The 27,960-nt window shown below is 52.7% G+C and overlaps 1 protein-coding gene across 5 annotated transcripts; it reads left to right on the top strand.

Annotated features, from left to right (window-relative positions):
• The first annotated feature begins 9 nt into the window (after positions 1-9).
• Positions 10-27,863, top strand: OGDH (oxoglutarate dehydrogenase). Of its 5 annotated transcripts, none has more exons than XM_054000750.1 (24): positions 10-94; positions 3,427-3,675; positions 8,344-8,532; positions 10,890-10,980; positions 14,398-14,442; positions 16,839-16,954; positions 18,065-18,219; positions 18,632-18,778; positions 19,238-19,328; positions 20,217-20,396; positions 21,434-21,562; positions 22,110-22,289; positions 22,448-22,600; positions 23,289-23,391; positions 23,604-23,732; positions 24,637-24,787; positions 24,883-25,010; positions 25,098-25,276; positions 25,414-25,485; positions 25,972-26,094; positions 26,657-26,729; positions 27,143-27,306; positions 27,409-27,563; positions 27,647-27,863. In XM_054000750.1, exons 2-24 carry the CDS (start codon positions 3,454-3,456, stop codon positions 27,765-27,767), a joined length of 3,096 nt encoding a protein of 1,031 aa, XP_053856725.1. In that variant the 5' UTR covers positions 10-94; positions 3,427-3,453; the 3' UTR covers positions 27,768-27,863. The 5 variants fall into 5 exon arrangements, with proteins under 5 accessions (XP_053856725.1, XP_053856729.1, XP_053856730.1 ...); XM_054000753.1 differs by lacking the exon at positions 10-94 and adding an exon at positions 500-785; XM_054000751.1 differs by lacking the exon at positions 10-94 and adding an exon at positions 767-853.
• The last annotated feature ends 97 nt before the right edge of the window (positions 27,864-27,960 follow it).

The following is a 27,960-nucleotide window of genomic DNA, read 5'->3' as shown; positions in this document are numbered from 1 at the left end:
CGCGACGTGGTGACGCAAGGGAGGGGCGGGACGGGGCTGGCGGTCGGGGCCGCTGTCAGAGCCGGGACCACGAGCGGGGTGTGCGGACACGCCGGTGGGTTCCGCGGCAGGGCCGGACGGTAGGGCCGGACCTAGCCGGGCGGGAGGGCCGGGGCCAGGGGTGGGGGCCGGGGCTGGCACCGGAGTGGGGCGGGGGTCGCGCTGGGGCGGTCGCCCGCGGTCGCGCCCCGGTGTCCTTGGCGCCGCCCGGGCTCCTGGGAGGAGGGGAGCGAGGGGGGGGGGTGGGACTGTGGCGAGATGGGCAGCCCTGCGGCCAATGGGAAGGCTCGGCTGCTCGCCTCGGGCCTATAGGCAGCGAGGGACGCCGAGCCCGGGCGGCGGCGGCGGGCGGTGATTGGGGGGCACGGGGCGGAGGCGGGCCTGGCGCGCTCTCGGGGCCGGGGCGGGGGCCCACTGCACCTTCCCGCGCGCCTCACGGCGCCCCCGCGCCCGCCCTGGGCCCCCCGCGGGGCCGCTCCGTTCCGTTTGCCCGGTCGGGGAATGCCGTCCGAGCCCGCGGCGCCTCGCGGACATCTCTGGAGGGCTCTGGTGGGCCGGGGTCGGGCAGGGAGGAGCATCACGGAGGAGCGGACGCGGAGGGTCTGCGCCGGCCCCCGCCCGCTCTGAGGCCCTCGCCTGCCGCGGGCCCGAAGGTGCCCGGTGCTGGATCAGCTGTGGCTGCAGCCGGTGGCTCTGGCCCCGCCGCTTCCTGGAAGGTGGAATTCGTGCTGGTTTTAACCTGGGAGGTATTCCTAAGTCGCAAGTCCTTACCAAGTACCTGCCTTCTAGGCTGACGTCCCCAACCCAGCTGCCGGTGGGTCACATTTAGCACTTTAATCTGCTTATTGGCGCGCTCTGGGCCGTCATCTGTTGTGGGCATTCCTGAGGTATGACCTTTTGGTGAGGTTTGGGCTGTGACTGGCTGCCCCTCTACACGCTCCTCAGTCGGCACTCCCAGTGTGACCTTTGCATTCCTGTGTGACCCTGATATTCCTTATCTCAGACTTGGTTTCCGAGGTCCTTGCTTCTGGTTTTCTATTTTATTCCAACTTGCAATCATCCCAGCTCCAAGCTTGCCTGTCTCTGTCCAGGCTCCTAGCTAACCTTTCCTGCAAGAGATCTTCAAAGAGCAGCTAGTTCTGCTCACTTTGGGTCAAACTCTGGTGTTAACCTCACTGTTTTCCAGAGAGGTCACTGGATGCTGCTGAGTGACAGCACCAAAACTGATTATGAAACTGGAGATGATGATGCTACTTCTGTCCTAAAGCTTTTTCCCTCCCATATGCATGCCTGTGCTCTGGCACCAGATTCAGTTGGCTCTCTGAAATATCACAGAATCATGGAATGCTTTGAGTGGGAAAGGATCTTAAAGATCATCCAGTTCCACCCCCCCACCATAAGCAGGGACACCTTGCAGTAGGCCAGGTTGCTCCAAACCCCATCCACCCTGGCCTTGGACACTTCCAGGGATCCAGGGGCAGCCACACCTTCTCTGGGCAACCTGTACCATCACATGGTCTCACCATCCTCACAGGGAATAATTTCCTCCCAGTATCCCATCTAACCCTGCTCTCTGGCAGTGGGAAGCCATTCTCTCTTGTCCTGTCATTCCAGGCCCTTGTCTAAAGTCCCTCCCCAGCTCTCTTGGAGCCCCTTTAGGGACTGTGGGGGTCTCTAAGGACTCCCTGGAGCCTTCTTTTCTCTAGGCTGAACATCCCTGACTTTCTTAGCCTTTCAGAAAAATAACAGTGTGTGTTTTGCTGTGTAGATCTGATGAGGGTGAACTGGGAGAATCCTCAGTGCTGTGGCACTTGTGGTCCTGCACCTGCTGGCCTTTCTTGCCAGGTGTTATTGTGGGCAGGGTGGAAACAATAAGTGGTTCCCTTTTTCCTATGGTAAATCTGTCAAACACTTTGTCTGAATTCGGGTGACTCTGGGTCTTCCTCAGGCCCAACAACCTTATAGTTTGTAATGGGAAGTGTAGTCCCTGTCATGCTGGGCAGCCAGAGCTACAGAATCACAGAATATGCTCGGTTGGAAGGGACCCACAAGGATCATCAAGTCCAACTCCTGGCCCTGCACAGGACCATCCCCAAGAGTTACAGTCTAAACACTTCTTGAACTCTCAGGCTTCGTGCTTTGACCACTTCCCTGGGGGGGCTGTTCCAGTGTCCAAAGATCCTCTGGGTGAAGAGCCTTTTTCTAATATCTAACCTAAACTTCCCCTGATGCAACTCTTGGGTCCTGTTATTGGTCACTACAGGGGAGAGATCAGTGTCTGAACTAGATTCAGCAAAACAAACCTGGAAGGCTGGCTAGCAAAATGCTAGCCATGAAAGTGTGTTCTTCTTCTAGTCCCTTGTGAAATTTCATTTTAATCTGGTGAACACTTTGACATTGGGCTGCTACTCGTTAAACTGGTCTGGTAACTGCTTTGACATTGGGCTGCTACTCGTTAAACTGGTCTGGGATGTGGAAACCAGCCAGCTGGGTCACCTCTAGCTTTGGGTCCTGCCTCTTGCGGGAGGAGCTGGGTGGAAAGGGCAGCTCCAAGAGGAGTTGCTCCAAGTGCCTGCACTTCTTTCAGGATGTTTTCCACTGCTTTCCTTGGGCTGTGGTGGTTGGTTGGATGTGCATAAAACTCCATGGCTGACCCTGTGCAAACCCCCTGGCTATCCCCAGGCCTCCCAGGACATGCCCTACTGAAAGCTGCAAGGTGGCACACCTTGCAGCAAAAGTAGGAGCACACCGACTCTGGGTTACTTTTCTGGGTTCTCTGAGCAGGGGAGAGACCCTCTCTGGGTCTTCCACCTGCACTGATATTCTTGGGTCTGGCCTTCTGAGGAGCAGCAGTCTTTCCTGGAGCCCACTTCTCAAGTGCTTTGCACTACTATACCCCTACTTTGCAAGTGATTTTCCCTGTAGATGGTTTCTTCCCAGCTTTATCCTGGTGCACATCACAACAAACTAAGAAGAAAACCTTGGCCAAGCAGAGTGGTCATAGAAATGGAAGCCCAGACCAACCTGGGAAGGAGAGTGATGGAAGAAGCTGAAATCAAGAGATGTGGGTGGCTTTGGTGTGCAGTGGCTCATTCGAGGCCAGTGTTAGGTATCCACCAAACAGATTTGCTTCACACTGTTGTGACAGGGGAGATGACAATGCCATGCTGCCAGGGATAGGAGAAGCAGACCTGGCCATGCCGAGTGTACTGAGCGAAAACTGCATTTCCAAGCCATCAGGGACCTGGCTGTGGGACAGGGTGAATGGATTAATCCAAATTAAAAACTGATCCTAAGCTTGGTTCTCCATGCTCGAGGAGGGGGTGGTCTCTGTTCAGTGCTCTCTTGCAGTAATTTGTAATCCACTTTTCTGTTCTCCCTCAACAGGAACTTGTGTGAGGCAACAGGACAAAAATGCTTAACTTAAGGACTTGTGCAGCAAAACTGAGGCCGTTGACAGCCTCACAGACTGTAAAGACAATTTCCCAACACAGACCGGCAGCACCCAGGACGTTCCAACAGCTCAGGTGCTACAGTGCACCGGTGGCTGCCGAGCCATTTCTGAGTGGGACTAGTTCAAACTATGTGGAGGAAATGTATTATGCTTGGCTGGAAAATCCCAAAAGTGTACATAAGGTAAGGATCAACCTTGCCAGGACGTCACCTTCACTTCTCTGTGTGTCTGAACAGTGGGCGCAGGTAAGTGCCACCTCTTGAGGAGGAGTGAATTCGTCAGTAGGGGCTGGATGTCTGTGGACGGTCCGTCTGCCTCACTTTGCCCAAAAGAAACAGCAGTGATTCCTTGAGCAAGAACCAAGAGGAGCTTTTGCTGTTCAAGAGGAAACGCCGTGGGCTTGGGACATGGGCAGCATCCTGGATCACAAGCGGATACAAGGAATGGCTTCTGGGAATCCACTTGTAGCAAGCTCCCAATGCTGTATTTTTTCCATCTCTGGTGGCTCATCAAGAGGATTGATTCCAGAGTGGAGGATGGGGAAAAGGGGCAAGGAGGGTATTCTCCACATCGTTACTGGTTTCCTTTTTGTCTCAGGCATGGGTGGTATTCTGTGTTGGGGCAGACGTAGCTAAGCTTGACTTTGAGCTGTTGTGTGTAAAGCCAGATTGCTGATCTACAGACTTGGCCTCATTCTGGCCTTGTCTCTTGTGTGGACTCCACCTTGTTCAAGTGACCTGTTTACCAAGATTCCTTCCCAGCTCCTCTCTGCACTCCTTTGTCCTCTCTCTGCTTTTTCATGGGTCCCCTGGTGCTGAGCTGCTGTGCTCGGGCTGGGCTTGCAGCTGTCTCTGGTTGTGTTGGCTTGCAGGCTTCATCAGCCTGTGTGCCCTGCCCAGGGGAGGAAAGTGCCACTCCTGTCCTTGATAAGCATTGGCCTCTATCCTGCCAGATGGAGGGTCAGATCCTAGGTGGAGCTCTTGGATGGAGTCAGGCTGTCACGGGGACCTGGCTGAGGCTTTTCTATCCCTGTGTAGTGCAGGGACCAACCGCTCCTTGCTGTGCTGTGTTCCTCCAGGGAGGAGGGACACGTTCAACTGGGAAGAGCTGGAGTGTCTTTGCTGTTGTCACCAAAAACCTCTGAGGCTTCCTGCTGGTGTGATGGTCCCAGCTGAGCACACTGAATGCAATTCCTCCATGTAGACACCAGGGGTTTAAACTGCAGAACAAACTTTAGTGCTTGCTTAAAATAGGGAAAGTAAAAAATAGGTTATTTTAGGGCATTTTCTGCATGGAATCCTTTAGCTGAACTCCAGTTTTCAAGTTGGATAATAATAACAGTAGAATAATAAAAATTAGAGAAGAGTGGGAGAAAGGGGAGGTGAAGGCATGGGGTACGGGTGCCAGTGGGCTGCCACAGGGTCAGTCAGTGCTACTTGCTCCTGGGACTGCGTCCCCTTAAAAGTGGGGACACCATCCTCCTTCCCTCCATTTGGGCAGCTTGGGTTCTTGGTACAGCCCACACTGTCTTCCCATACCCTAAGCACCATCATGGGTGCTTCAGGGAAAGTGGCCAAACAGCTGTGGCTGCAGGTGGGTGGTACCTACATACATCTCAGGTAGGTTCAGCCTCCCTAAGCAGCAGCCCTGGAGTTTGGGTTGAACTGGGTGACAGGGACACAGGTCTCCCCATGGATCTGTACATGAAACAGCCCTTAACACAGACCTTTTAACTTGCCAATGTTTGGGATTTTAAATTGAAAGGTTTGATGATCCCATCACCCTCAGAAAACTGAAGGTCCTTGTCTAGGTTGATAAAGGACACAGCAATGTGCATAGCATGAACCCATTGGTTGCTACTTGACTGCCTGCTCTCAGCAAAGGTTAAATTTGCCTTAAATTTGGTTCAGGTTACTCCTCATCCTCCTGCAGCCTTAAGTTCTGACGTTCATCATCATCTCCCTGCTGGAGCAGGAAGTGCTGCCAGACCTGCAGACCATGCCGAGCAGGGTTGATGCTTCTGGAGCCCGTGGCAGGGGAAGGAGCAGGAAGCAGTGTGTCCCTTACCCACGTCCCAGCCTGAAGCACCCTCAGTGCTTGCAGTGGATGGGAAATGTCCTCCTTCTTCCCTTGCTGTGCATGCCTGATGTCCTAGCTGAGAAACTGGGACATGGCAGTATGAGCCCACACCCTTCTTCAGAAGCTGAATCTGACAGAAGGTGCTGGTTTGGCTTGGTGAGCTGGTTTGGGACTGTTCTCAATAGAGGAGCCTGCCCTGACTGCCACTCACAGAACTGAGCTCAGGATCCCCCTAAAACCTGAACTATCCTGGTGTGTGGCAGGCGGCTGGTTCACCAATCCCACTTTGCCAGTGCATGGAGGAGCACTGGGAAACCTAGTCCAGGCTAATGCTTTGTGTTGCAGCTGTGGGACTGTCTAAAAATGCCCTGAATCTGAGCTCTCTTGTACCCAAAATGTATATCTATGTATCTTATATCCTGTATGCATCTATACAGGGTATATAAGTGAGTAGAGCACTCACAGAGCTGCCATGGGCACAGGAAAGTCAGAGGACAATAACCCCGTGAGTTTATTACTGCTGTTACACTTTGCTATTACACTGTATTACACTTTGGCAAGTGCTGGATTAAGTTCAGAGTTCTCCTTCCCATGATAAAGCAGGACAACTCTGATGGGGCAGCCTCTCCCATGGGAGATGTGAGCTCGAGAGGCACCTTTGTGCTTGTCAGAAACCCATGGGATAGCTCTTGGCTTCTCTTGAATTTAAAACCACATCAGCAGGTTGAAAGCTGATGTATTTATGGCCCTTATCACGGCCCTACCCTGCCCTGTGCCACCCAGGCACAGGCACATTCTGTGGAGCAATAAAGCACTCAGTGAAAGTGCCACACCTTGTTTGCAGAATTTAAAATAAACTTTTTCTTCCAAAACAGAAGCTAATTGCAACTCCAAGAGAAATGAATGGCAGAAGGGAGAAGGTTGTAAAGGCAACACCCTTGGCTCCGTCCCTGTCCCCATCACCCCCTTCTCAGGTTGACAGGTGCTCCTTTTCTCTTGGCTGTCTTTATTTGCCTGTACATGAACCAAACTTAAACCACGAAGCAAAGTATTCAGCCAGGTTCCTCTCCATCCCAAGGAGATGTGCCCTCTCCAAGGGCACAGAGCCTATCTCTGGGTGCTTGTCCCTCCCTTTGCAGGAGCTGATGGCTTTAGGGGCACCCAGGACCTCTGTGAGGCTGTGGAAGGGAAGAGCTGGGATGGAACAAAAAGCATCTCTCCCTCTTTTCCCACTGAAATTTCCTTTAGCAGTCAGAACAGGGTTGGGTGTTTTCTGTCTTCCCTTTTTTTTTCCCCTTGGGGGAGTGATTGTTTATCAGTTACAGTGTCAAAATGTTCCAGATCTTATTTATATTCCTTTAGCGTGACTTGTTTCTAAATTTATTCACCATGTGCAGTCATGTGATGGGACAATGGGGTGTTTGGGCAAATTGGGACTGGAAATACCTTCCTGGGGCATGTGATGGGTGCTGCAACTGGAGGAGCTCCGGGGAGAGCAGCTGAGCTGGGGCGACTCCAGCAAAGGGCAGATTTTCAGTCCTTTCCACCCTGCTTCCAGGGGACAAAAACTGTTTTCTGCCCCAAACAACCCCTGCTTTGAAAGCACTTTTCTACTTGATTTAAACACTCTGGGGATGGCTGGGCTTTGCCCATCTCTGATTGCCAAGGCTGTATTTGGTGTTCCCCAAGGTGCAGGATGCCAAGCTCCCAGTTGGTGGAGAAAGCCTTGGGCTGAAGCCAGCATGCAAATCCCATGGGATTTGTTTGGTCTAGCAGCTTCCTGGGTCTGTGCTGGCACAGCTGCTGTTCCGCTGTGCCCTCATCCTTTGCCATCATTTGGTGGCACACGAAATGAGGCACATACTTCATGGGAGGATGTGGATTGGACTTTGTTTGGCCAGGCTCTCTCCTTCCCCAAATCTGTTGGTGCTTCTGCAAGGAGACTGGTTAACTTGGCTTTGGCCTGGGACACCTTCAGGCTTTTCAGACAGTGCTGGAAAAGTATGACAGTACACCAAGTCTGTCCAGGGCTTTTTTCTGGTGTTTTGGTTTGTTTTCTTAACGCCTAGAAATGCCCATCTGCAAAGGGAGTAGGAGCAGAGGAGGCAGCTGCCTCGTTCTGGGCATGGGAGAGCTGATATGGGAGTACCTCTGTAGTGCTCTCATTGGTGTCACCAAAAGGATGGGGGAAAATTGAAGAAGAGATAGAAAAATAAAAACATTGCTGGTTGAGGCCTGAACAACACAGCTTATGCTGGGATTTAGGTCTCTGGCTATTCAGACCATTCAAAGAGGAAGAGGTGTATTTGATTACAGGGCAGAAATATTTTTCAGAAAATATTGGGGTATTTAGAGAGCAGTGGCCTCTCCGGGGGAGAAGGAAATGAGCTGGAAGTCCAGGCTGGGGCTTGTTGCTCAGAGCAGCAGTTCCAAGAGCAGAGCCAAGGGATGGGGTATCACTCTGTCCTGTCCTGGTGCCACTGCCAAGGGGAGGGGTGGCTCTGGGGTTAGCCTCATGCCAAAAGAAACAATCCAGATGGATTGGAGGTGGGATAGTGATGCAGCTGGAATAGTGGGAGAGCTTTAGGGCTCTTTTGTTCAAGGCAGGTGTGTGCTTTCAGCAGCAGCTGCATGGAGCTGAGGTACAGGGGAGGAGGCAGTTCTGTCCCCTGCTTTGGCAGTAAAGTTGAGACTTCTGTAACCTTGGCTTGAGGAGGTGTTTGGACTGCAGGTGAAGACCCTGGTCACCAATCTTCTTTCCTTTTTCCTAGTCATGGGACATCTTTTTTCGCAACGCCAATGCTGGAGCTGCTCCAGGCACTGCTTACCAAAGCCCCCCTCCACTGACTACCAGCCTCTCCACCCTGTCCCAAGCCCAGTCCCTGGTTCAGGCACAGCCTAACGTGGATAAACTGGTGGAGGACCATCTTGCAGTGCAATCTCTCATCAGGGCATATCAGGTAAGGGGACTTTGCGCCGACGAGGGTCACGTCTTTTGTAGAGGGGCTTGCAGTGGCTGAGGTGGGCTGGAATTAGTGCGAATTATGCACATGTTTGCATGGTGAGCACGTGGGATAGGAGCTGAGCTGCCTCGTTAGGAATAGGAGCAGCTGCTCTGTTGGGGCAGAAGCTCAGCTAATACTTTGCTGGACAATAGGAAGATTAAAGCTATTGTCATCCAAACAGGGTGGCAGGGAGGGGGAGGTCTTCACACTGGGTGGTTTGTTGCTGTCTGGAATGCTGCCCCAGTGCCGTGGGCTCCTGCCATGCTTAGCAGTGGCATGGAGCACCCATCCTGCTTCCCCTTGTTGCTGACAGAACTTCCATGGTCCTAAAATAAAAGGTCACCACCCTCACAGGAAAGAATTTCTTCCCGATATCCCATCTAACCTTGCTGTCTGGCAGTGGGAAGCCAATCCCCCATATCCTGCCCTTCCAGGCCCTTGTCCAAACTCCCTCTCCAGCTCTCTTTAGGCACTAGAATGGGCTCTGAGATCCCCCGGAGCTGTCTCTTGTCCAGGCTGAACACCTCCATCTCTCCCAGCCTGACTCTGGAGAAGAGAGGCTCCAGCCCTTGAAGCATCTTTCTTGTTCCTTGTTTTGGCTTGTGTTGCATATGGACACTAACAAACAGCATGGCTCCTGTGGGGGAAAAAGGTGTTTTCTCCCACTGATTTGAGGATTTTCTGTGTACCTGCAAACTGCTGAGGTAATCTGAAAGCCACCAGGTGTCCCCATCTCAAAGCTGTTTGCTGGACTAAGTATCCTCCTCGTCCCACTGAGAGCATCCTGGCCATGGGGAGCAGCATGGTGTGCTTCCATCCTGCTGACTGTTACGTGATGGGCTCACCCCTGTGCTTTGCTGAGAGATGGACAAGCAAATAGTTCACAGACAGAGCTGGCCCAGAGGAGCTTTCCTGTGACCATCAGTGCTCAGGACTATGGTATCACCTGGCCCTGCAGAGAGCAAGGGGTAATGGTGCTTTCTTCTCAGTTTGCCTTAATGCTGATGGCTGATTTCAGGCTCCTTGGCTGGTAAAACCACAAAAATCCCATCTTAAAATCCCCACGGGATGCTTTAAATAGGAATGAGCTCTGGTAAATAAGGTCAGATCACTGTGTCTGGTTTGTACAAGAGGTTTAATAATCCACTTGTATTCGAGTGCTTTTCCTAACTGGTAGCAGATTCGATGCCCAAGGTATTGCTTGCAAGGAAGGCTGCACCCTGTACCATGGCAGTTGTATTTCCTGCCCCATTCCCAGCATCGCTGAGCTTGAAACTGTCAAGGAATAACCTGTGGCTCACCAGTTGGAGAGTGCTGGCCACCAAGATGACCTGAGTTTGCCCAGTGAGATGTGCTGGGATCTGTCCTTGGGTACCTACCTCTGTGGCAGCAAAAACCCAGAACTCCTCATCACCTCCTATTCTTTGAGGCACCCAATGTGGATTCAGACCCAGCATCGGAATTCCTGGCCTGACTGCTGCTGCCAGGAGCTGTCAGGACTCCCTTGGTGCAAAAGCTCTTTGTTATTTCCACGCCTGGCCCTTCACAGGAGAGTGCTCCAGCTTCTGCGGTGGGCTCCTCTCTCCAGAGGGATGCTGTGACCTGTTGCAGAGCTGGGCAAATGTTCCTCAGACAACGTTCCTTGGCCTTTCAGGAGCTATCGCTGTCAGTGGCAATGCCTGTTTTCTCTGCCCTGTTGGCAAGAGAACACCTATATCTGCCAAAATCCAGAAAATTCATATAATCCCAGAATAGTTTGGATTGGAAGGGTCCTTAAAGCTTAACTTGTTCCACCCTGCTGGCCCCCTGCAACAGGCAAGGACATCTACTACAACCTTTAAAGTTGCTTCACAAGCCCCATCCAACCTGGCCTTGAACATGAGCCAGGGATGGGGCAGCCACAGGTTCTCTGGGCAAACTGCCTCTTCATGTGCCTGTGATTCTCAGGAGGCGACCATCAGTGTGAAGTTACTGCATCTGTAGAGAGCAGCTGCCCAAGCTGGACACTGGGAAAGCATCAGGAGACCCTTAGACCTTGTCTCTGCTGTGAAGGAGCTTGCCATCCCCCTGTACCCCTGCCAAACCTGGTGTCAGGTAGAGCAGAGCAGTCCTGATGGCTGTTGGCACTCTCCTATGTGCTGTACGTCACAGTAAACCCAACTTCTGCAGGCATTAGCTGCAGCTAGAATTGGGGTAGCTCTGCAGAAAATATAAAGAGGGAAACTCTGAATGAAATTTTCTAACTTTTTTTTTTAAAGGAATGTCTCTTCAGTTAACTTGTTTTAATGACTAATCTGTGTTGTTGCTTCCAGGTCAGGGGTCACCACATTGCAAAGCTTGATCCTCTCGGCATTAGTTGTGTAAATTTTGATGATGCGCCAGTAACTGTTTCTCCAAACGTCGGTGAGAATTACTCTGCAAATTAATTCTAATGTAATTTAACTTTTTTACCCCTCCCCTCTTTTGTTTTTCTCTCCCTTTTGGTTCCTGTTCTCCTTTCCATTCCTGATGCATTTCATAGATTCGAGGGCATCATGTAGCACAACTTGATCCACTGGGCATCTTGGATGCAGATCTGGACTCCTCCCTTCCAGCCGATATTATCACATCCACAGACAAACTGGGTGAGGGCTTTGAGAGCAGTTGGTGCTGCATTGCTTGAGCTCCCCTCTCTTTCACAGCTTCGTAGGTAGATTGCTTCACAGGCCAGGGGTCTGAAGTTTCCTTAGTAATGATCACTCTAAAATTGTAGTTGCCGGTAGTAGCAGCAGTTCAGTCCTGCCATCCTCCGGCTGTCACTCCAGTACTCAGTTCATGTTTCTTCAACCAGTACCAATCAGTGTTATCACTGATCTTGCTCACCCAGAAGCAAAAACCCAGAGGGGCTGGAAGCAATTGCATCTTCTAGAAAGGCAAAGCAGAGAGGTTTTTTGTTGGTGAGAGCTGGAGGCCTGTTCTCTCAGCTCCTGTTGCTGCCCTTGGGGACCCTCAGAGCTGGGAGTGAATGTACTGGGTTCATCTCTGCAGGGCTGAGGCTGCCCTCCTGAACTTCCAGCTTGCCCCAGCATTTGTAAATCCTTTAATTGCCCTTTGTCCAAGACTGAGCTATGAGTCCCTACTGGTGATCATAACAAGGAAGCTTTGGGATGCATTCCTGTCGAAGTAGAGAGGTGGAAATTCCAATGCGTTTGAGTGAGAGCTGCATGAGTGTTGTACAGAAGTGTGTGTGGTTCCCAGGACTTGAAATCCTGATCTGAAAGTGCTTAAACCCAGCACCTCTCCATGTGCTTTAGAGCTGATTTCTGTAGTTTGCTACCATTCTCCTAGCCAGGATGAGGTTGCTGAACTCTTTGTCACCTCACTGGTGCTTCCCAGGGTGGTTCCCTGGCACTCCGAGTGCTCCAGAGGCATGCTCATGCTCCTAACGTAGAGTAGAGCAGCAGTGATGATTACTAACCTTGCCAATCGAAGCAGCTGATCAGAATGCACGGTGCATGTAAACTGCCTTGATTCCTTATTCATCTACCAGCACAGGGACACCAGCCCTGGACCTGCTGGACCTTCGGACAGGATTACATGTACCAGGAGAGGTAGGGAAGGGAGTAGGTTTTGGTTGGACCAGTTCACTGGATGATGAGGAAGCTGCTTCATCCCATAGTCTGGATTCTGACATGCTTCTCACTGTGGTGGGAAGCATTCGGGTGTAGATAGTCCATAGGCATTGGCTGGAAGGAGCCTCAGCATGGGATCTCTTGTGTCTGAGCAAGCCCTTAAGCTTAATCTCTGTTCCTTTGTGGCTTTCATATTAAAATACCTGTCATTGTGGCTAGTGGTGTTGATTTGCTTCTCAAGAATCCATGAATTCATAGGAAATAATGAGTCCTGGGAACAAGATATAATGGTGGCAGCTGCCAGCTCATGCTGGGGTTGTGTCTCATGGTGGAACTCCAGACTCAGGTGGCTAGGTCTTAGCAAAAGACTTTGTTTAACTTGCTGTAAGAGTTATTATACTGAGTAGATTTTCCCTTGATATTCTTATCTTGGAAAACCTCATCTAGTCAATCCTAGCTGTAACTGAAATAACTTAGCTTGCAAATAGTGTTCAGGAAGTGGGGGGTACAGAAGACAGAACTCCAGCTGGGCCTAAGGTTGGGTGTTGCCTGCTTGTGGCAGAAAAAGCCAATTTGTAAGCGGATCCTGCTGGGTTTGTTTGTTTGTTTGTTTGTTTGTTTTTTGTTTGTTTGGTTTTTTTGGTTTTTTTTGTTTTTTTTTTTTTTTTTTTGCTTTGAAGGGATGTGTAGCACTTGACAGGGTGGTTAATAACAGGAGTGGTTTTGAAACTTGGAAACAATCTTGTTTCCTCTTTCTGAACAGCGAAATCCTTTAAAAGTCAGCTTTTGTAGTGTGATCACATTTGCCAACAGTTTAAGTGGCAGTGCTGTGATTCAAATGAGTTGGATGGTTAATCTCAGAAATTGATCCTTCTTCTCAATTGCCTTTTGTTTAGCAACTGGTTTGGTTCTGTTTTGGAAGCTCTCTTTGGATTAAGCAGTGCAATCTTTGGGGAAAATGTCAGAGGAAGAAAACCTGCCCAGGGCTACTCAATCTGGGGAGTGGTGGGGCTGGAGCCACCCAATTCCCCTTTCTCTTGTCTTTTCTATTAAAAAAAAAACAAAAAAAAAAAAAAAAAACAAAAACAACAAAAAACAAAAAAAAACCCCAAGTAATCTCATCCTGGTCTTCCACTGCAGCTGGTCTGGCATGGTAAGTGTGTAAAACAAGGGCAGGATGACTACAGGAACTCAGTATGATCCTGAAAATAGAAAGAAAGAAATAGTACCTTAGCACACTGAAATCCAGGTGGTGTGTGGAAGGCTGTGTGTGTCTTAAGTGTCTGTCTGTCTGTCTTTCTCCCTGTGGAAGGCAGCTGCCTCTGCCTCATGCCAAGGGGAATTGATGGAAATCCTCCTCCAGCTCAGGAAGAGCCAGGCGAGCCCCTGCGGGGACCTGGGCTTGAAGTGCTCCCACCTTCCTTTTCCTCACTTTGGGGAAGTGTCTGATTTTCCCTGCTGACCCAAATGACAAGTGTTTCCAAGGCCTTTTTGTAACCTAGGTGAGATTGAGGCACTTGGGTCACCTAACCTAACTGGGCAGGCAGCTTTGGTGCTGCATGCTTGCCCACTGTTGCAGTGTGCCGGCACTCCTGCCTGCACCAAGCATGCTCCAGAGAGGCGGCTGTGCATGCCTGCTGCGCTGCCATCTTTTCTGTTTTCCTCATGAACTGCCTGCTTGTCAACACCCCAATCCTCCTCCTCTGTGCAAAGACAGCACCCTTACCTCTGTGGGTTGACCTTGAAATCCTCCCAGTAGCACGAGCAGAGCAAACCCTCTGGAGCAGGTGTTGGTGGGAGGCAGCTCCCGGCTTCTGCAGAGGGTCCCACTCCCTGTGATGCAGCTTGGCAGGATGCTTTCGGTGGTGGCAAATGAAGATGCCAGGCCACCCTCTCTCCCATCAAGGAGCAAGAGGAGATCTCAAACCATGCAGCTCAACTACTCCCCAGTGTCTGATGCCCCCTTCCCCTCCTGCTCCTCCTCCTCTCATCAGACTTCCCACCAAGATTCCTCTTCTGCCTAGTGTGTAGTCATCCTCCATCCCTGCCCTTTTGCCTCTGATGGATTTTGCCTGTATTTTAAATACTGTATTTTTTTGACTTGTGCTTTCCATTACTAGTTTTCACAGTTCCAGATTTTTTTTTACTAACTTTGACTGCATCTCTCTGTCTTCTCCCTTTCTGCATCCCCCCTCCCTGCCCTCCCCAGACCTCGCAGTGTTCAAGGAGCGGCTGAGAGTGTTAACAGTAGGAGGTATGCAATTAATGAACCCTTAACCCTCTGGAGTGCAGGACTCTCTTTGAATAGGTTATTCTGGGCATTAACTGAGCTGGTAAAGTGGACCACTCCCATCTCCCACCACTCCTGATTTTGTGGCATGTTTTAATTTCTACTCAAAGTCTTGATGTAGGTGTGTGGTTAGTGACACTTTGCCTTGTGTAAATCCTCAGTTTGAGCCTTACTGGCCTTTTCTATACTGTGTTTGCATGCCTGGCTTGCTAGAGTACATGTTTTGTTGTGGATGTTAATTCTACAAGGCCTCAATCTCCTTCATTGGTTCAAGACTCCTAAAAATCCAAGCTGTCTTCTCCTGGTTTTGTCGCAGGGAAAATTTGGCAGCTCGTCCCTTGCCTTCCTCCATCCGATGGTGTTGCTGCCTATAAATACCGAGTGTTGTCAGAGCTGTCAGGTTGCAGCAAAGAAGAAGCAAAGATGCTTAGATGTCCTAAAACTCCTTGTAAAATCTGATACTCCCCAAAGTGTGCCAGAGTGTCTTCAAAGCATCACAGCAGAACAAGCCAAAGCCCTGTGCTGCAGGTCTGCAAGCTTCAGCAAATTACTGAGGATTCCCTGAAATCCTTCAACAGGCAGTTTGTGTGGGATGCTCCCTGCTGCCTCTCTCTGGGATTCCTGTTTGAATGGGAACCAAAGAGAAGTCCCAGAGACATGGGGCCAAACTCTCAACTCCTGTCTGGTTCAGTGTTCCTAGGCATAGCTCTGGAGCAGAGCTGCTGGGGTCTGGCTTCATTCCCTCTCCTGGGACTCTAGTGTCCCAGGAGCAGAGGGAATAAAGAGCAGTGGCAGCCAGGAATGTGTCCCCTACAGGCTGACCGGAGCGTTCCCAGTTTCTGGACTTGCCCCTCAAGGCTGCACAGGAATGAGCCATGACCAGCCCTCTCATCATGGAATCACAGACTGGCTTAGGCTGGAAGGGGCCTTTCATACTACCCACTCCACTAGACCAGGTTGCTCCAAGCCTGGCATTGAACACTTCCAGGGATTGGGCTGTCTACAGCTCACTGTCCGTTCCTGACCAGACAGCAAGGGATAGACTTTTAAGATGAAGTTCAATGAAGGGGCCAGCTCAGGAGGGGCCAGATTTTGCCTCCCATTCCCCTGAGGATGGTGGTTTACACTGCCCTGCCATGCTTAGATGGTGTTCCCCATCCCCTCTCTAAAAGAACAGGTCCTCTAAAACCTCCCTCTTTAAAATCTGGGGTCCTGGGCTGGTTTGGAGGAAGCTGGGAGGAGTAGTGGTATGTGTGTCTACCGCAGCTCCTGCCCTGAGGTTAGGAAACACCTTGGGACCAGGCCTTGTTGGGAGTGCGGGAGAGATGAGCAGGAGCCTAAAAAAGGTGCCAGGGCTGTAGACTGACTCCTTCGTCCAAGCTCCTGCTTCAGAAGGGTCATGGGACTCTCCAGTTCCTGGACCTGCTTCTGTCTTCCTGCATTGGTTTAGCGAGGTCAGCACTGTCCCTCCTCCTCTGTGCCTCAGTTTCCCCAAAGACAACCATGAACTTCAGCGGGTAGTGAGGCACCTCTGATGGCTTTGGGGTACAGCAGGACTCGCCTGCAGCCCTAAATCCCAACCTCCAGCTCTTGAGGCCTGTTTGGCCCCTCTCCAGGCCCAGCTCAGCTCCCGACAGCCCTATACCATGAGCAGGAGCTGCCTCCAAGTCATCAGCTGTCAGCACCAAAGGGTGGAGGTTTGCTGAGCAGAGCTAGGCAAAAGCTCTAATTAAAAAGCTGTTGACTGGGGTGAAAGGGTACCTGGGCAGCCGAACCCCTGAGTGACTGCTGGCCACCCTGCTCCCAGGCTGAGCTATTCAGGAGAGTCCATCAGAGCCCTGTTGCCTTTTCTCTTTCTTGCTTCTCTGTCTCCTCCTCCTTGGGGTTTTGTCTGTTTGGTTGTGTCTGTTTTAACTGTTTCCTTCTCTGTGTTGACTTTCCATTTTTAATTCCCGCCAAGTGCCGACACCTCTGATGTGCTCGGTGACTCCTCAATTCCTGTTTCTTTTCTCTCCCCTTTGTTATAATTAGTTGCGTCTTTTTTGTGTTCTTGGGCTCCCAAACTCCCTGACTCACCATGGATTTTAATTGCCCATTTCCATGCATATACATTGCTTTGTGGTACATTTCCTGTGGTGCCTTCCATAATAACTCATTGTTTGTGCTTAATGTCTTTTTGTTTAATTATGGCTTGGTTTTTATCCATATAAACCTTCTTCATGCTTATTATTTTTTTATGCTGCTTTTTTTTTGTCCCTTCTCCACTTCTCCCAAATGTACCTGGTCCCTGTGTGATGGTATCCATGTCCTTCTTCCTTCCTTCTTTTTCTTGCTTCTCCCACCCATGATAAATCCTGCAGGCTTTTATGGTCTGGATGAATCTGACCTCGACAAAGTTTTCCACTTGCCCACAACCACTTTCATCGGTGGAAATGAATCTGCTCTTCCACTCCGGGAAATCATCCGTCGGCTGGAGGTGAGGAGGGCAGGGGTCTCACCGGATCTGTGTGCAGCCAGGGGCAGGGGCAGAGCAGTTGTCTTTGGAAATTCATGGGTCAACCTGAACATTTTAAGATTTTCAGTTAGGGAACTGCTTCTCAGCACTCGCCCCACTCACAAGAGTCACCTTGAGTAACCTGCTCAGCTCTGATTGTCTCCAGCTTTCTGCTGCATTGCAGCAACGCACTTGGTTTGCCCAAGGTGGAGCAAACCCAGGCAGCTGGATATTGCCTTTTTTGAAAGCTCTCCAGCTATGCTTTCCAGTTTGAAGCAGCAGCTGGTACTTGCACAGCACCAGAGTGGGCTGGATACTCCAGTGTTCCTCTCTTCAGGCACTGCAGCAGTGTTGCTGTCCTGCATGGGCATCCATCAGAGGGTCTTAGTGCAGGCCAAGAGGGTTTTTGAGACCCCTGGGGCTGGGGCTTCCAGCTTGTACAGGCAGTTCCCCTTTTCTGCCAAATTTCATCCCCTCCTGTGCTTGAACTGATCTCAAGTAGCTCTCAGGCACGCTGCAGGCTGCTCAGATGATCTCTACTGAGACTAGTTGACCTTGGAAGAAGAAAAACTGTGCTAATATCTTAGCCCATCTGCAGGAATGGGCTCCTCATTATAGGAGGAGTTGCCTCTGATTCTCCCCTGCCCTGTGATACAGGATTTTGGATTGCTTACAGTGATGCCGTGAAGAGGGAAAATCTCTCCTCTGAGGTGGATGTAAAGGGTTTAAGGGACTGATTGTGGGCCCCTCAGGGAAGGGGAATTAAACAGCTTGATGCTGGGTCATGTGCACGGTCCAAGCTGCCCTGCAGCATCCTGAAACGTGTCCTGCCACATCCCCCTTGAATACAACTCCTAACAAGGCTCCTAAAGTGGGGCTGTTGCAGGGCTGGCAGCTAGTTTTCCCCCAGGATGCGCCTCCAGCTGCCAGGCATGAGGGTTGATGTCTCTGCTGTCACAGAAGGGCTGTTTGGCTGAAAGGGTAAAGGGGCCCTGTAAGCCAGCAGGGTGCTGCAAGTGCCAGTCCTTTGGGGGTTTGAGGTGCTGAAGCCCTGGCTGTTGTCTGATGGCCCCTCATTTCCCGTTGGAGCAGATGGCATACTGCCAGCACATTGGCGTGGAGTTCATGTTCATCAACGACCTGGAGCAGTGCCAGTGGATCCGGCAGAAGTTTGAGACCCCAGGCATCATGCAGTTCACCAATGAAGAGAAGCGCACGCTGCTGGCCAGGCTGGTCCGCTCTACCAGGTACCCTGGGGGGGCTTCACCTTCTCCATATCTTCCCCAGGAGGTTTGCTCCCAGCCAAAGTGATGCAGTCACCAGCTGAGTCACATCTTGACATCTTCTGTCGCCATCAGCTTAATAAGCAGGTTGAAGCCACTGAGCTGCCAGTCTGGCAGGCTCAGGTGTTGGCAAACAGCCTGAAAATATGGATGATCCTGAAAGAAAAGGTCTAAAAATAAGGATTAAGTGCAGCATGGTGTTGGAGTGGGGGGGAATGGCCAGCTGAACTCTGTGGGAAGACACTGAAGTGACTGTTGTGCGCTGCATGGTACCAGCTTGAGCATCAGTCAGTGCTGTGGCTCCCTTGGTGCAGTCCCTGTCTCTTCTCTGCTTTCTGCCCTCATTGATCCCTCCCTCCCTCCCTTTGCCTCCTAGGTTTGAGGAGTTCCTCCATCGGAAATGGTCTTCAGAGAAGCGTTTTGGTCTGGAGGGATGCGAAGTGCTGATCCCAGCCTTAAAGACCATTATTGATAAGTCAAGTGAGAAGGGAGTGGATTATGTGATCATGGGAATGCCCCACAGGTAACCTTGCCTCTAGCCATGGTGCTGCTTGGTGCGAGTAGAAGGTGGGGGGATGCTGCTGGGGTTTGGTACTGGAGGGCACACTGGTTTCTACCATCACCAAATTGATCTTGGTTGGTGATGAACCTCAGCTGGAGAGCTCAGGCCTTGGCTGCTCTCTGCTCATCAGGATCTTTACAGTTTCTTTGTAAATTCTTCTGGAGAGGGGTGGTGGCTTGAGGTCAGAGCTGGAATCATGCTGGAATCCCAGCACCTACCCACTCTGGGACATCTCAGCAAGTATGTAGGATGTGGTGTTGTCCAAACCATCTCTGTGCTGAGACATCTTCAGATTCCTCCTAGGGAGTCCCTGTATCTGGGTGACCCCACAGCCATCACAGGAGGCGTGGCCTGTGGCAGTGGGGGTTGTAGATCACCATCAGCATTCAGTGGCTGTCAGCAGTGGCCTTGCTTTTGCAGAGGACGCCTGAATGTTCTTGCCAACGTGATCAGGAAAGAGCTGGAGCAGATATTCTGCCAATTTGACTCCAAGCTGGAGGCTGCTGATGAGGTGAGCTTCTCCCCTGCCTGCAGCAGGCTGCTGCTGCCTGTCCCTGAGCAGTCCCCAAGGGCTGTGGCTGGATTGTGCCACTGCTTCTGGTGTAACTCAGTGGCAGTGGTGTTGCAAGGATTTCCACGTTGCAAGCATACCTGGGTGATGGGAGCCTTTGTAGAGGTGCCAGTACTGGTCTGTCCTTGCCTGTCCTGGGGGTGACATGTGCCATTGTCTCCAGCACAAACTTGGCTGTTGGCAGCTCTCCAGGACATGAAGCAGCCTTGGGGTGGTTGCTGAGAGGTGGCCAGGAGCAGAAGTTTATTTGTGCCCCTGGTCCCCATCTGGGGTTCTAAAGCAGCTCCAGAAGCAGCTCTGCCACTGCAATAAACTCATGCTCCAAAGCTTCATCATCATAAGCTAGGATGATTTGGCTTTTGGGAAGCTGGGCTGGGCTGCTTTGATCCTGCCATGACCTTCAGTGGGATTTCAAGGTGAGAAAGCAGCAGCCTGGGGCCTCGAGGTGCCCTGATGGGCTACCTGGCTGCATATTGGGAATGGTGCCATGGATGGCCATGCTGCTGCAGAGTGGGTAGAGCTCAGGCAAGCGTTACCTGTTATTCAGGGTCTTTGCCCAACCGACCACACACTTGCTTCATCCCCCACACCTTCAGCTGTATTTAGATCAACTGGATGCATGTATGAAGCTGGCAGTGGTTTGGCACCTGGAACAGGTTTTCCTGAGTGCCAGTTCAGCTCCTGCAGTGAGTGCCTGCTGTGTTGTGGCAGTACCTCCAAAAAATGCTTCCCTCTTCCAGCCTTGGGGTCAGCACTCCTCTGTCTCCTTTCTACAATGCCCCAAAAGCTGCTCATGCTCCTGGGGTGACTCTCTTCTCCCTCCACCAGGGCTCCGGTGATGTGAAGTACCACCTGGGAATGTACCACCGGCGGATTAACCGCGTCACTGACAGGAACATCACCCTTTCCTTGGTGGCAAATCCTTCTCATTTGGAAGCAGCTGATCCTGTTGTTCAAGGCAAGACTAAGGCAGAGCAGTTTTACTGTGGAGACACGGAGGGAAAGAAGGTGAGTGCTGCTCAGATGTGTGTAGTGATGTGGCCTAGGCTGGATGGATTTTGGTGGAGATAGGCTGGTGGGAAAGTGAAGTAACTTGTCTGCTTTCTGTTCAGTGTGCCCCTTCCCCTGCTGTCACCCTGACTTTGCTCCCCCATCCTTCCCTTTTGTTTTTGGAGATAACTTTGGGAGGGGCTTGCCCACCCTAGGCTCCCATTGCTGCTTTCTTCATCTCTGAACTGAGCTGGGCTGTGGGCACAGCAAATGCACAACCCCTGACTGGAAGACAGGGACATGAGGGGAACCCCAAGGCAATCCAAGCACCACACCTTGGAGGGCTTGGCAGCAGGATCTCAGTGTGACTAGAGATAACCATTCCTGGGACTGGGAAAGCTGGAGCTGGCAACAGAAGGCAGTTCTCCAAACCCTGGTGGGAAGGGGCTGGGGGGAGCTGTTTGCTGTGTGATTCATTGCAGACCTGTCTCCAATCCCAAGAAGTGGAAGAGTGAGATCCAAAGTGCTTCTCTTCCTCCTACACCCCAAGGGCTGGATATAAATAGACTGATCCTGTCCTTGCCTGGCAGGCGGTGTCCTTAGCCAGCCCCTGGGATGGTGGCAAAATAACGTCAGTGGCTCTGAAGCTCCTGGGCCCGCTGCTGCCCATGGGGCTTCTGGGCTGAAAGTGTGAGAGAACAGAGCTTCTTCTGTTCTTCCCCCAGTGAGAAAAAGGCTTTGCTTTGGGATGTATGTATTTGGGAATGGGACTTGCTGCCCAGCTGGGGCATACCGTGTGTTGTTTTGCTATCTGCTCAGGGTGCCCCAAGTGTGCTGCCCTTGCTGGGGGGGTCTGGTGGCCACAGTCTCTGCCCAGTGGTGTGTCAGCCATGGCTGACTCCCTTCACATCCCTTGGGAAGGCATTGGATGTGTTGATGAGCTGCTCTATGTCCTTTCTGGGATGCTGAAAGCTCATGGGGAGGAGAGCTGGGCCCTTTCCTGGTGGTGCCCTGCTCTCTGTCCCTGATGACCGCCACGGCTTCCCATCTCCCAGGTGATGTCCATCCTCCTGCATGGAGATGCTGCATTTGCGGGGCAGGGCATTGTGTACGAGACATTTCACCTGAGCGACCTTCCCTCCTACACCACCCACGGCACTGTTCATGTTGTGGTCAACAACCAGGTGAGGAGCAAATTCCCTGTGCCTGTGGGTCCCTGGCAGAGCTGTCACTGCAGGCTCTGGGGCAGGGAGTAGCTGGAACCAGCAGAAGCTGTTTCCCTTGCCGGTGTTCATAGCAGGAGCCCTAACCTGGGGTCAGCAGGGGGTACTTCTCACCCAGCTGCTCAACAACAGCAGCTTTTGAGCCCAGTCTGATGCAGAGGTGATGCTCAGTGTGTGAGGTCTGACAGGGCCAATCCTGTCTACTGCCACGGAAGCCAGAGGTGTTTCACTGGGACCAGCCTGTCCCCACAGTTGCAGCAGGTATCAGGATGTGCCACTGTGTCCAGACACAGGAGACAGGCAGGTTGTGCATCTGCAGCCCAGCTGCTGCAGCTGAGCTGCTGTTGGAGCTGTGTGGACAGTTTCCTGGGACAGCAGAGTGCAGCTGCCTCATGCTGAGCCAGCTGTGATTGATATCAGTGTCCAAAGAAGGAGCTGCATAGCAAAGCTGTAACCCAAATGCAGTTGGTAACACTGTGCTTATCCTGTTTGCCCTCACTTGCTACAGATTGGCTTCACGACAGACCCTCGGATGGCCCGCTCCTCCCCGTATCCCACCGACGTAGCCCGTGTGGTCAATGCGCCGATCTTCCACGTTAATGCAGACGACCCTGAGGCCGTTGTCTATGTGTGCAATGTGGCAGCAGAATGGCGAAGCACCTTCCACAAGGACGTGGTGGTGGACTTGGTGAGAAATGTGGCACAAGTCCCTGAAGCTGGGACTCTGCCATGGGTGTGCTTGGGACCCTCCTGGGCTGTTTAGGACCCTCCCTCACATGACCCAGGTAGCTGCCAAGTGCTTTTGGAGTGGTAGGTCACAGGCAGGCATCTTTCCTTTCCTGGCAGGTTTGTTACAGGCGCAACGGGCACAATGAGATGGATGAACCTATGTTCACGCAACCCCTGATGTACAAACAGATCCGGAAACAGAAGCCAGTATTGCAGAAATACGCAGAGCTGCTGATTTCCCAGGGTGTGGTAAATCAGCCGGAGTATGAGGTACCATCTGTGGGGCCTGAAAGGGGAAAACTGCTGGTGGCATCTCCAGGGAAAACTACTTTGATGGTTCACCTGGGTGTGAACCATATGAAGGTCCCACATGGGCCTACAAGAACGACATTCCTGTGCTTGTAACCTAAAGATGGCAGAGCTGTGCTGGGGTTGGACATGCGCTGCAGACCTTGCAGCAATGGAGTTCAGAGCCAAAGCTTGTCCTTGAACTGTGCCAGCTCTGAAAAGTGCAGGAACATCTAGTTCAAGGATCACCGTGTGATCAGTGTGGAACAGGCCATGGAGCTCTGGGCCACTGCAGCATAGGCAGGTCTCAGTGCTCGGGATTGCTGTGGCTACGAGTATCTGGGGCAGATCCTGTCCCAGTTCTGCTGCTTGGGCAGCTCGCAACGCAGAGGTTCTGCCAGCCCTGCTTGCCCTGGCACCACCTTTCAGCATCAGTAGGGTTGGACATAAGATGTCAGCTCTGAGCGTAGCAGAGCTATGCCTTGGGGTACAGGGGTCCCAGCTGTGGCTGTGTTCTCTGAGGCTGAACTGCACAGCTCTGGGACTTCCTGCAGTGGGGACCATCTCTGTCTTCCAGCACCCTTGCAAGATTACCAAGGTACTCAGGCTCAACACCCTCATTTGGAGATACCCTGTTAATGTTTTTCTCCCTCTTGGTTCTGCCTTTCAGGAGGAAATTGCCAAGTACGATAAGATTTGTGAGGAGGCCCATGCCAGATCCAAGGATGAGAAGATCTTGCACATCAAGCACTGGCTGGACTCACCTTGGCCAGGTAAGGCACTAGCAGCGATTTGGAGGCCATAGCAAGGCACCAGGCCTCTCTAGATCCATGGCAGAGATTTTCTAGTAAGCCACCCCACAGGGGAGGTTAGTAGTGCTGTTCCTGTTCCTGGTGTCCCTACCTTTGCTTGAGGGTGTCCGTGACCTGAGGTCTTGCCATGGATCTGGCACATCTCCTGCAGCATGGTGTTTCTCCTTTGACAGGTTTCTTCACTTTGGATGGGCAGCCCCGGAGCATGACCTGCCCTTCCACTGGCCTCAATGAAGAGGACCTGACGCACATTGGTCAAGTGGCCAGCTCGGTGCCAGTGGAGGATTTCACTATCCATGGAGGTAGGAACTTGTGAAAGCTGTGCCAGACTGGACATTTGTTCCAGAGAGATATAAGATAGGGCTCGGATGTGGCCTGGAAGGAAGGGACATATTGGACTGCTTCAGTATGGGTAGGCAGCAGGAAATGGTGGGGATCCTCCCTCTGGGTGCTGCATTCTTGAGACCCTGCCTGGAGCACTGGGGGCCCCAGAACAAGCAAAACCTGGACCTGTTAGAGCAGGTCCATAGGAGGCCTTGAAAATGATAGCAGTGCTGGAGCCCCTGTGCAGGAACTCTGAGAAAGCTGAGTGTGTCTAGCACGGAGGAAAGAATGCTCCAGGGAGACCTTAGAGACCCTTCCAATGCCTAAAGGAGCTTCCAGAGAGATGGAGAGGCACTTTGCACCAGGATATGGAGTGACAAGACAAGGGAGAATGGTTTCCCACTGCCAGAGGGCAGTATTATGCGGGATATTAGGAAGGAATCTTCCCTGTGAGTGTGGTGAGGCCCTGGTATAGGTTTCCCAGAGAAGTTGTGGCTACCCTGGAAGTGTTCAAGGCCAGGCTGGACAGGGCTCGGAGTAACTTGGTCTCCTGGAAGGTGTCCCTTGTAGCGCAAGAAATCCCTATGGTGGTGATTGGGCTGGATGATCTTTAAGGTTCCTTCTCAGCCAGACTCTTAGGAGAACTTGTTCACAAGGGAGCTATGGGTAAGGGAAGTGAACCAAGAAACAGCTCTTCTTTGGAGCTGATCCTTCCCTGCAGTCCTGATTCCTCATCCATGATTCATCCCTCCAGAAGAGGTGAATCCATTCCTCTGCCCATGGCACTTGCAGCCTGTCAGTCCGTGGGCTGGTTGTGGAACAAACCTGGTGTCACTGGAGCTCTGTCCCGTGCTGGCTATGAACTGGCTCCTGTCTCGGCAGGTTTGAGCCGTATTCTGAAAACCCGTGGGGAGATGGTGAAGAACCGGACAGTCGACTGGGCCCTAGCAGAGTACATGGCATTTGGCTCCCTGCTCAAAGAGGGCATCCACATCCGCCTGAGTGGCCAGGACGTTGAGAGGGGGACATTTAGGTAAAGCCCTGCTTTTGGAGGTTTTAAAGGCAATTCCAGCCCTTCTGGAAGGGATCCAAAGGCTGATGATGAAGTTACTCTTCTCCCTTTTCCAGCCATCGCCACCATGTCCTGCATGATCAGAATGTGGACAAGAGGACCTGTATCCCCATGAACCACCTCTGGCCCAACCAGGCTCCGTACACTGTCTGCAACAGCTCCCTGTCAGAGTACGGCGTCTTGGGTGAGTGAGTAGGTCTGTGCTCACTGCCCAGGGTAAGGCTGTTCTGGAAGGGTAACCCAACCCTCTCATTGCTCTTCCGTTCCTCAGGATTTGAACTGGGCTTTGCCATGGCCAGTCCCAATGCCCTGGTGCTTTGGGAAGCCCAGTTTGGGGATTTCCACAACACTGCTCAATGCATTATCGACCAGTTCATCTGTCCCGGGCAGGCCAAGTGGGTCAGGCAGAACGGTATTGTCCTGCTGCTTCCCCACGGCATGGAGGGCATGGTAAGGACTCCCCTGGCTCACCCTGGAGGTGGAACCCTGGACAGCAGTGGCACCGCTCATGATGTGGCAGTGCCTGAATTCAGGTTCTCATGCTTGCCTTGGCCTGCAATGACCATCCCCCTTCTTGGTCCCCATAGGGTCCCGAGCACTCCTCTGCCCGCCCAGAGCGATTCCTGCAGATGTGCAATGATGATCCCGATGTCTTCCCTGTGAGTGGTGGCCCCCATGGTGTGGTGCTCAGCCTGGTCCTCCTGTGCCCTGGACTGGGCTCAGTGGAGGGCAGCAACACTCATGTGGGCTTAGCACAGTGGGAGCCGATGGCAGGAGGCATGGGATGCCTTGGTCTCATGCTGGGCCGGAGAGTTTGGTGAAAGAGCCTGAACCTGGTGCCCAGGCTGCACCTCCACAGAACCTGGGGCTGTGGCATAGTTAGTCCAAGGGAGAGGTGGCCCTGAAAGTGGCATGAGAGGGGGTTGCTGGCCACCCCCATGGCCAGACCAAGGTGGAGGGCACAGCCCTGGAGCCTCTCCCAGATCTCTGTGGGTCTCTGTGTGCTCTGAAGAGTGAGGAAAGGGGGGAGGGAGGAAGGAGGGGAGGGAGGGCTGGGGAGCACTCCTCTGCCTGCTGCTGGAGCCACAAGGCCAAGAGTTACCTTGTGTTTCCTGAAATCCCCTCACCTGTGCTGGCCAAGGCAGAAGCTGGATGACTTTGATGTGCGTCAGCTCTATGAGTGCAACTGGATCGTCGTGAACTGCTCCACTCCCGCCAACTTCTTCCACGTCCTCCGGCGCCAGATCCTCCTGCCCTTCCGCAAACCGGTCAGTGCCAGCAGCTCCGTGCCCAGCTTGGTGCCCGGGCAGGGTACTGTCTTTCTGCTGGATATTTCCCTGGACTGGGATTGGGCTGGGGGCAGCTTCTTCCTGCACCTCAGACATGGGCAGTTGGCTGCTGCCTGGCCAAGGACCTCATGGTGCTCAGGACTGGCTTGGTGCTTGATGTGCGGCTGCTGTCTCGTGTGGTCTGCAAGGGCTGTGACCCCTTCCCAAACTCCACGGGGAGGTCAGGGCTGTTGGAGCCAACAGACACTGCTACATAACCTACTTCAGCCAGCTCCAGCCATGGGACAGGCAGGTCCCTGGTAGGCCCTCCACCTCTTCCCCAGGGGACATCCCAACTGGGATGGTTGGTGCTGTTGGGAATGGGTGCCCAATCTAGCAGAGCACTGCAGCTGAGTGAGAAGCAAATCTCTGGCAGCTGCTCCCTTGCTCAGGCAGGATGGGCAGGGGAGGGCAGGTAGGTGGCTGCTCCAGCACTGGCTTGCAGGGGAGGTGTTTCTGGCAGGGCTGACCACCTTGCTCGGCCTCTTCTCCCCCACTCCAGCTGATAATCTTCACTCCAAAGTCGCTGCTGCGTCACCCTGAAGCCCGCTCCAGCTTTGACGACATGCTGCCAGGTACGAGTAGCACAGAGCTGCCTGTGTTCCCCCCATGCCGCTTGGCAGGGTGAAGGGCAGGAGCCTGTGGCCTTCGGTAAAGTCTGCCTGGCAGCAGCCTCCCCATGCTGGAGGCTGGCCGAGTGAGGCCAGGGCCTTCTCCTTGGCACACCAGAACCTCATTAGGGCTGAGCCTGGCACCCTTGGGAGACTTGGCTCCATGGTGCTTCCTCCATCAGCAGCCACTTGCCACTGGGATTTGGCAGCCCCAAGTGGCATGTGATGGTTTGTAGTGGGAGTTGTGCCTGTACCTGGGTCAACTGACTCTGCCTCTCAGGGTCCTGGAAGGGACTGGCATGGGATGTGGGTGCAGTGACTGCTGGCACAGTGCTATGAACTGCTGTGGCTCAGGGTGCCATTCTCTTCCTTGGCAGGCACCCACTTCCTCCGTGTCATCCCTGACAGTGGCCCTGCAGCCCAGAACCCTGAGCAGGTGAAGCGGGTGCTGTTCTGCACTGGCAAGGTGTACTATGACCTGACCCGTGAGCGCAAGGCCCGGCAGATGGAGGCCGACGTGGCCATCACCAGGGTGGAGCAGGTGAGCAGGGTCTAGCTACGGCCATGTCTGCAGGCTGGGGGTTCTGCAGCCCCTGAGACATTGCCCCATGTCTCCTGTGACACCACTCTGTGTCCCCCGCAGCTCTCCCCGTTCCCCTTTGACCTCCTCCAGCGGGAAGCCCAGAAATACCCAGCTGCTGAGCTGGTGTGGTGCCAGGAGGAGCACAAGAACCAGGGTTACTATGACTATGTCAAACCCCGGCTTCGCACCACCATCAACCGTGCAAAGCCTGTCTGGTAAGGATGCAGGGGGTGGCTGTGAGGCTGGGAGGGAATTGGTTGGTACAGACCCTTCTCATGGCCCACCTTCTCCCTGGCAGGTATGCAGGGCGGGAGCCAGCAGCTGCCCCTGCCACTGGCAATAAGAAAACCCACCTGACAGAGCTGCAGCGGCTCCTCGACACAGCCTTCAACCTCGATGCCTTCAAGGACCTGGCCTGAGCGCCGTTGCGGCGCAGCATGCTCCTCCATCTGTCTGTTTGTCTTTCTGTCCTTCGCTCGCCTCCCCCCCCTCAACTACAGATCTTGTCAATCCCACACTGGTGCCTGGAGTCCTTGTCTGCCTCATGCCAGGGTGTCTCCAGTGCAGCTGCCCTGGGAGCATGAGGGTCTGAGGGCTGCCTGGTGCTATGGT

Source organism: Vidua macroura, chromosome 28 (genome assembly GCF_024509145.1).
Source record: "Vidua macroura isolate BioBank_ID:100142 chromosome 28, ASM2450914v1, whole genome shotgun sequence".
Classification (NCBI taxonomy): domain Eukaryota; kingdom Metazoa; phylum Chordata; class Aves; order Passeriformes; family Viduidae; genus Vidua; species Vidua macroura.
The sequence above is the reverse complement of the archived record's forward strand: the minus strand, read 5'-3'. Positions and strand labels throughout refer to the sequence as shown.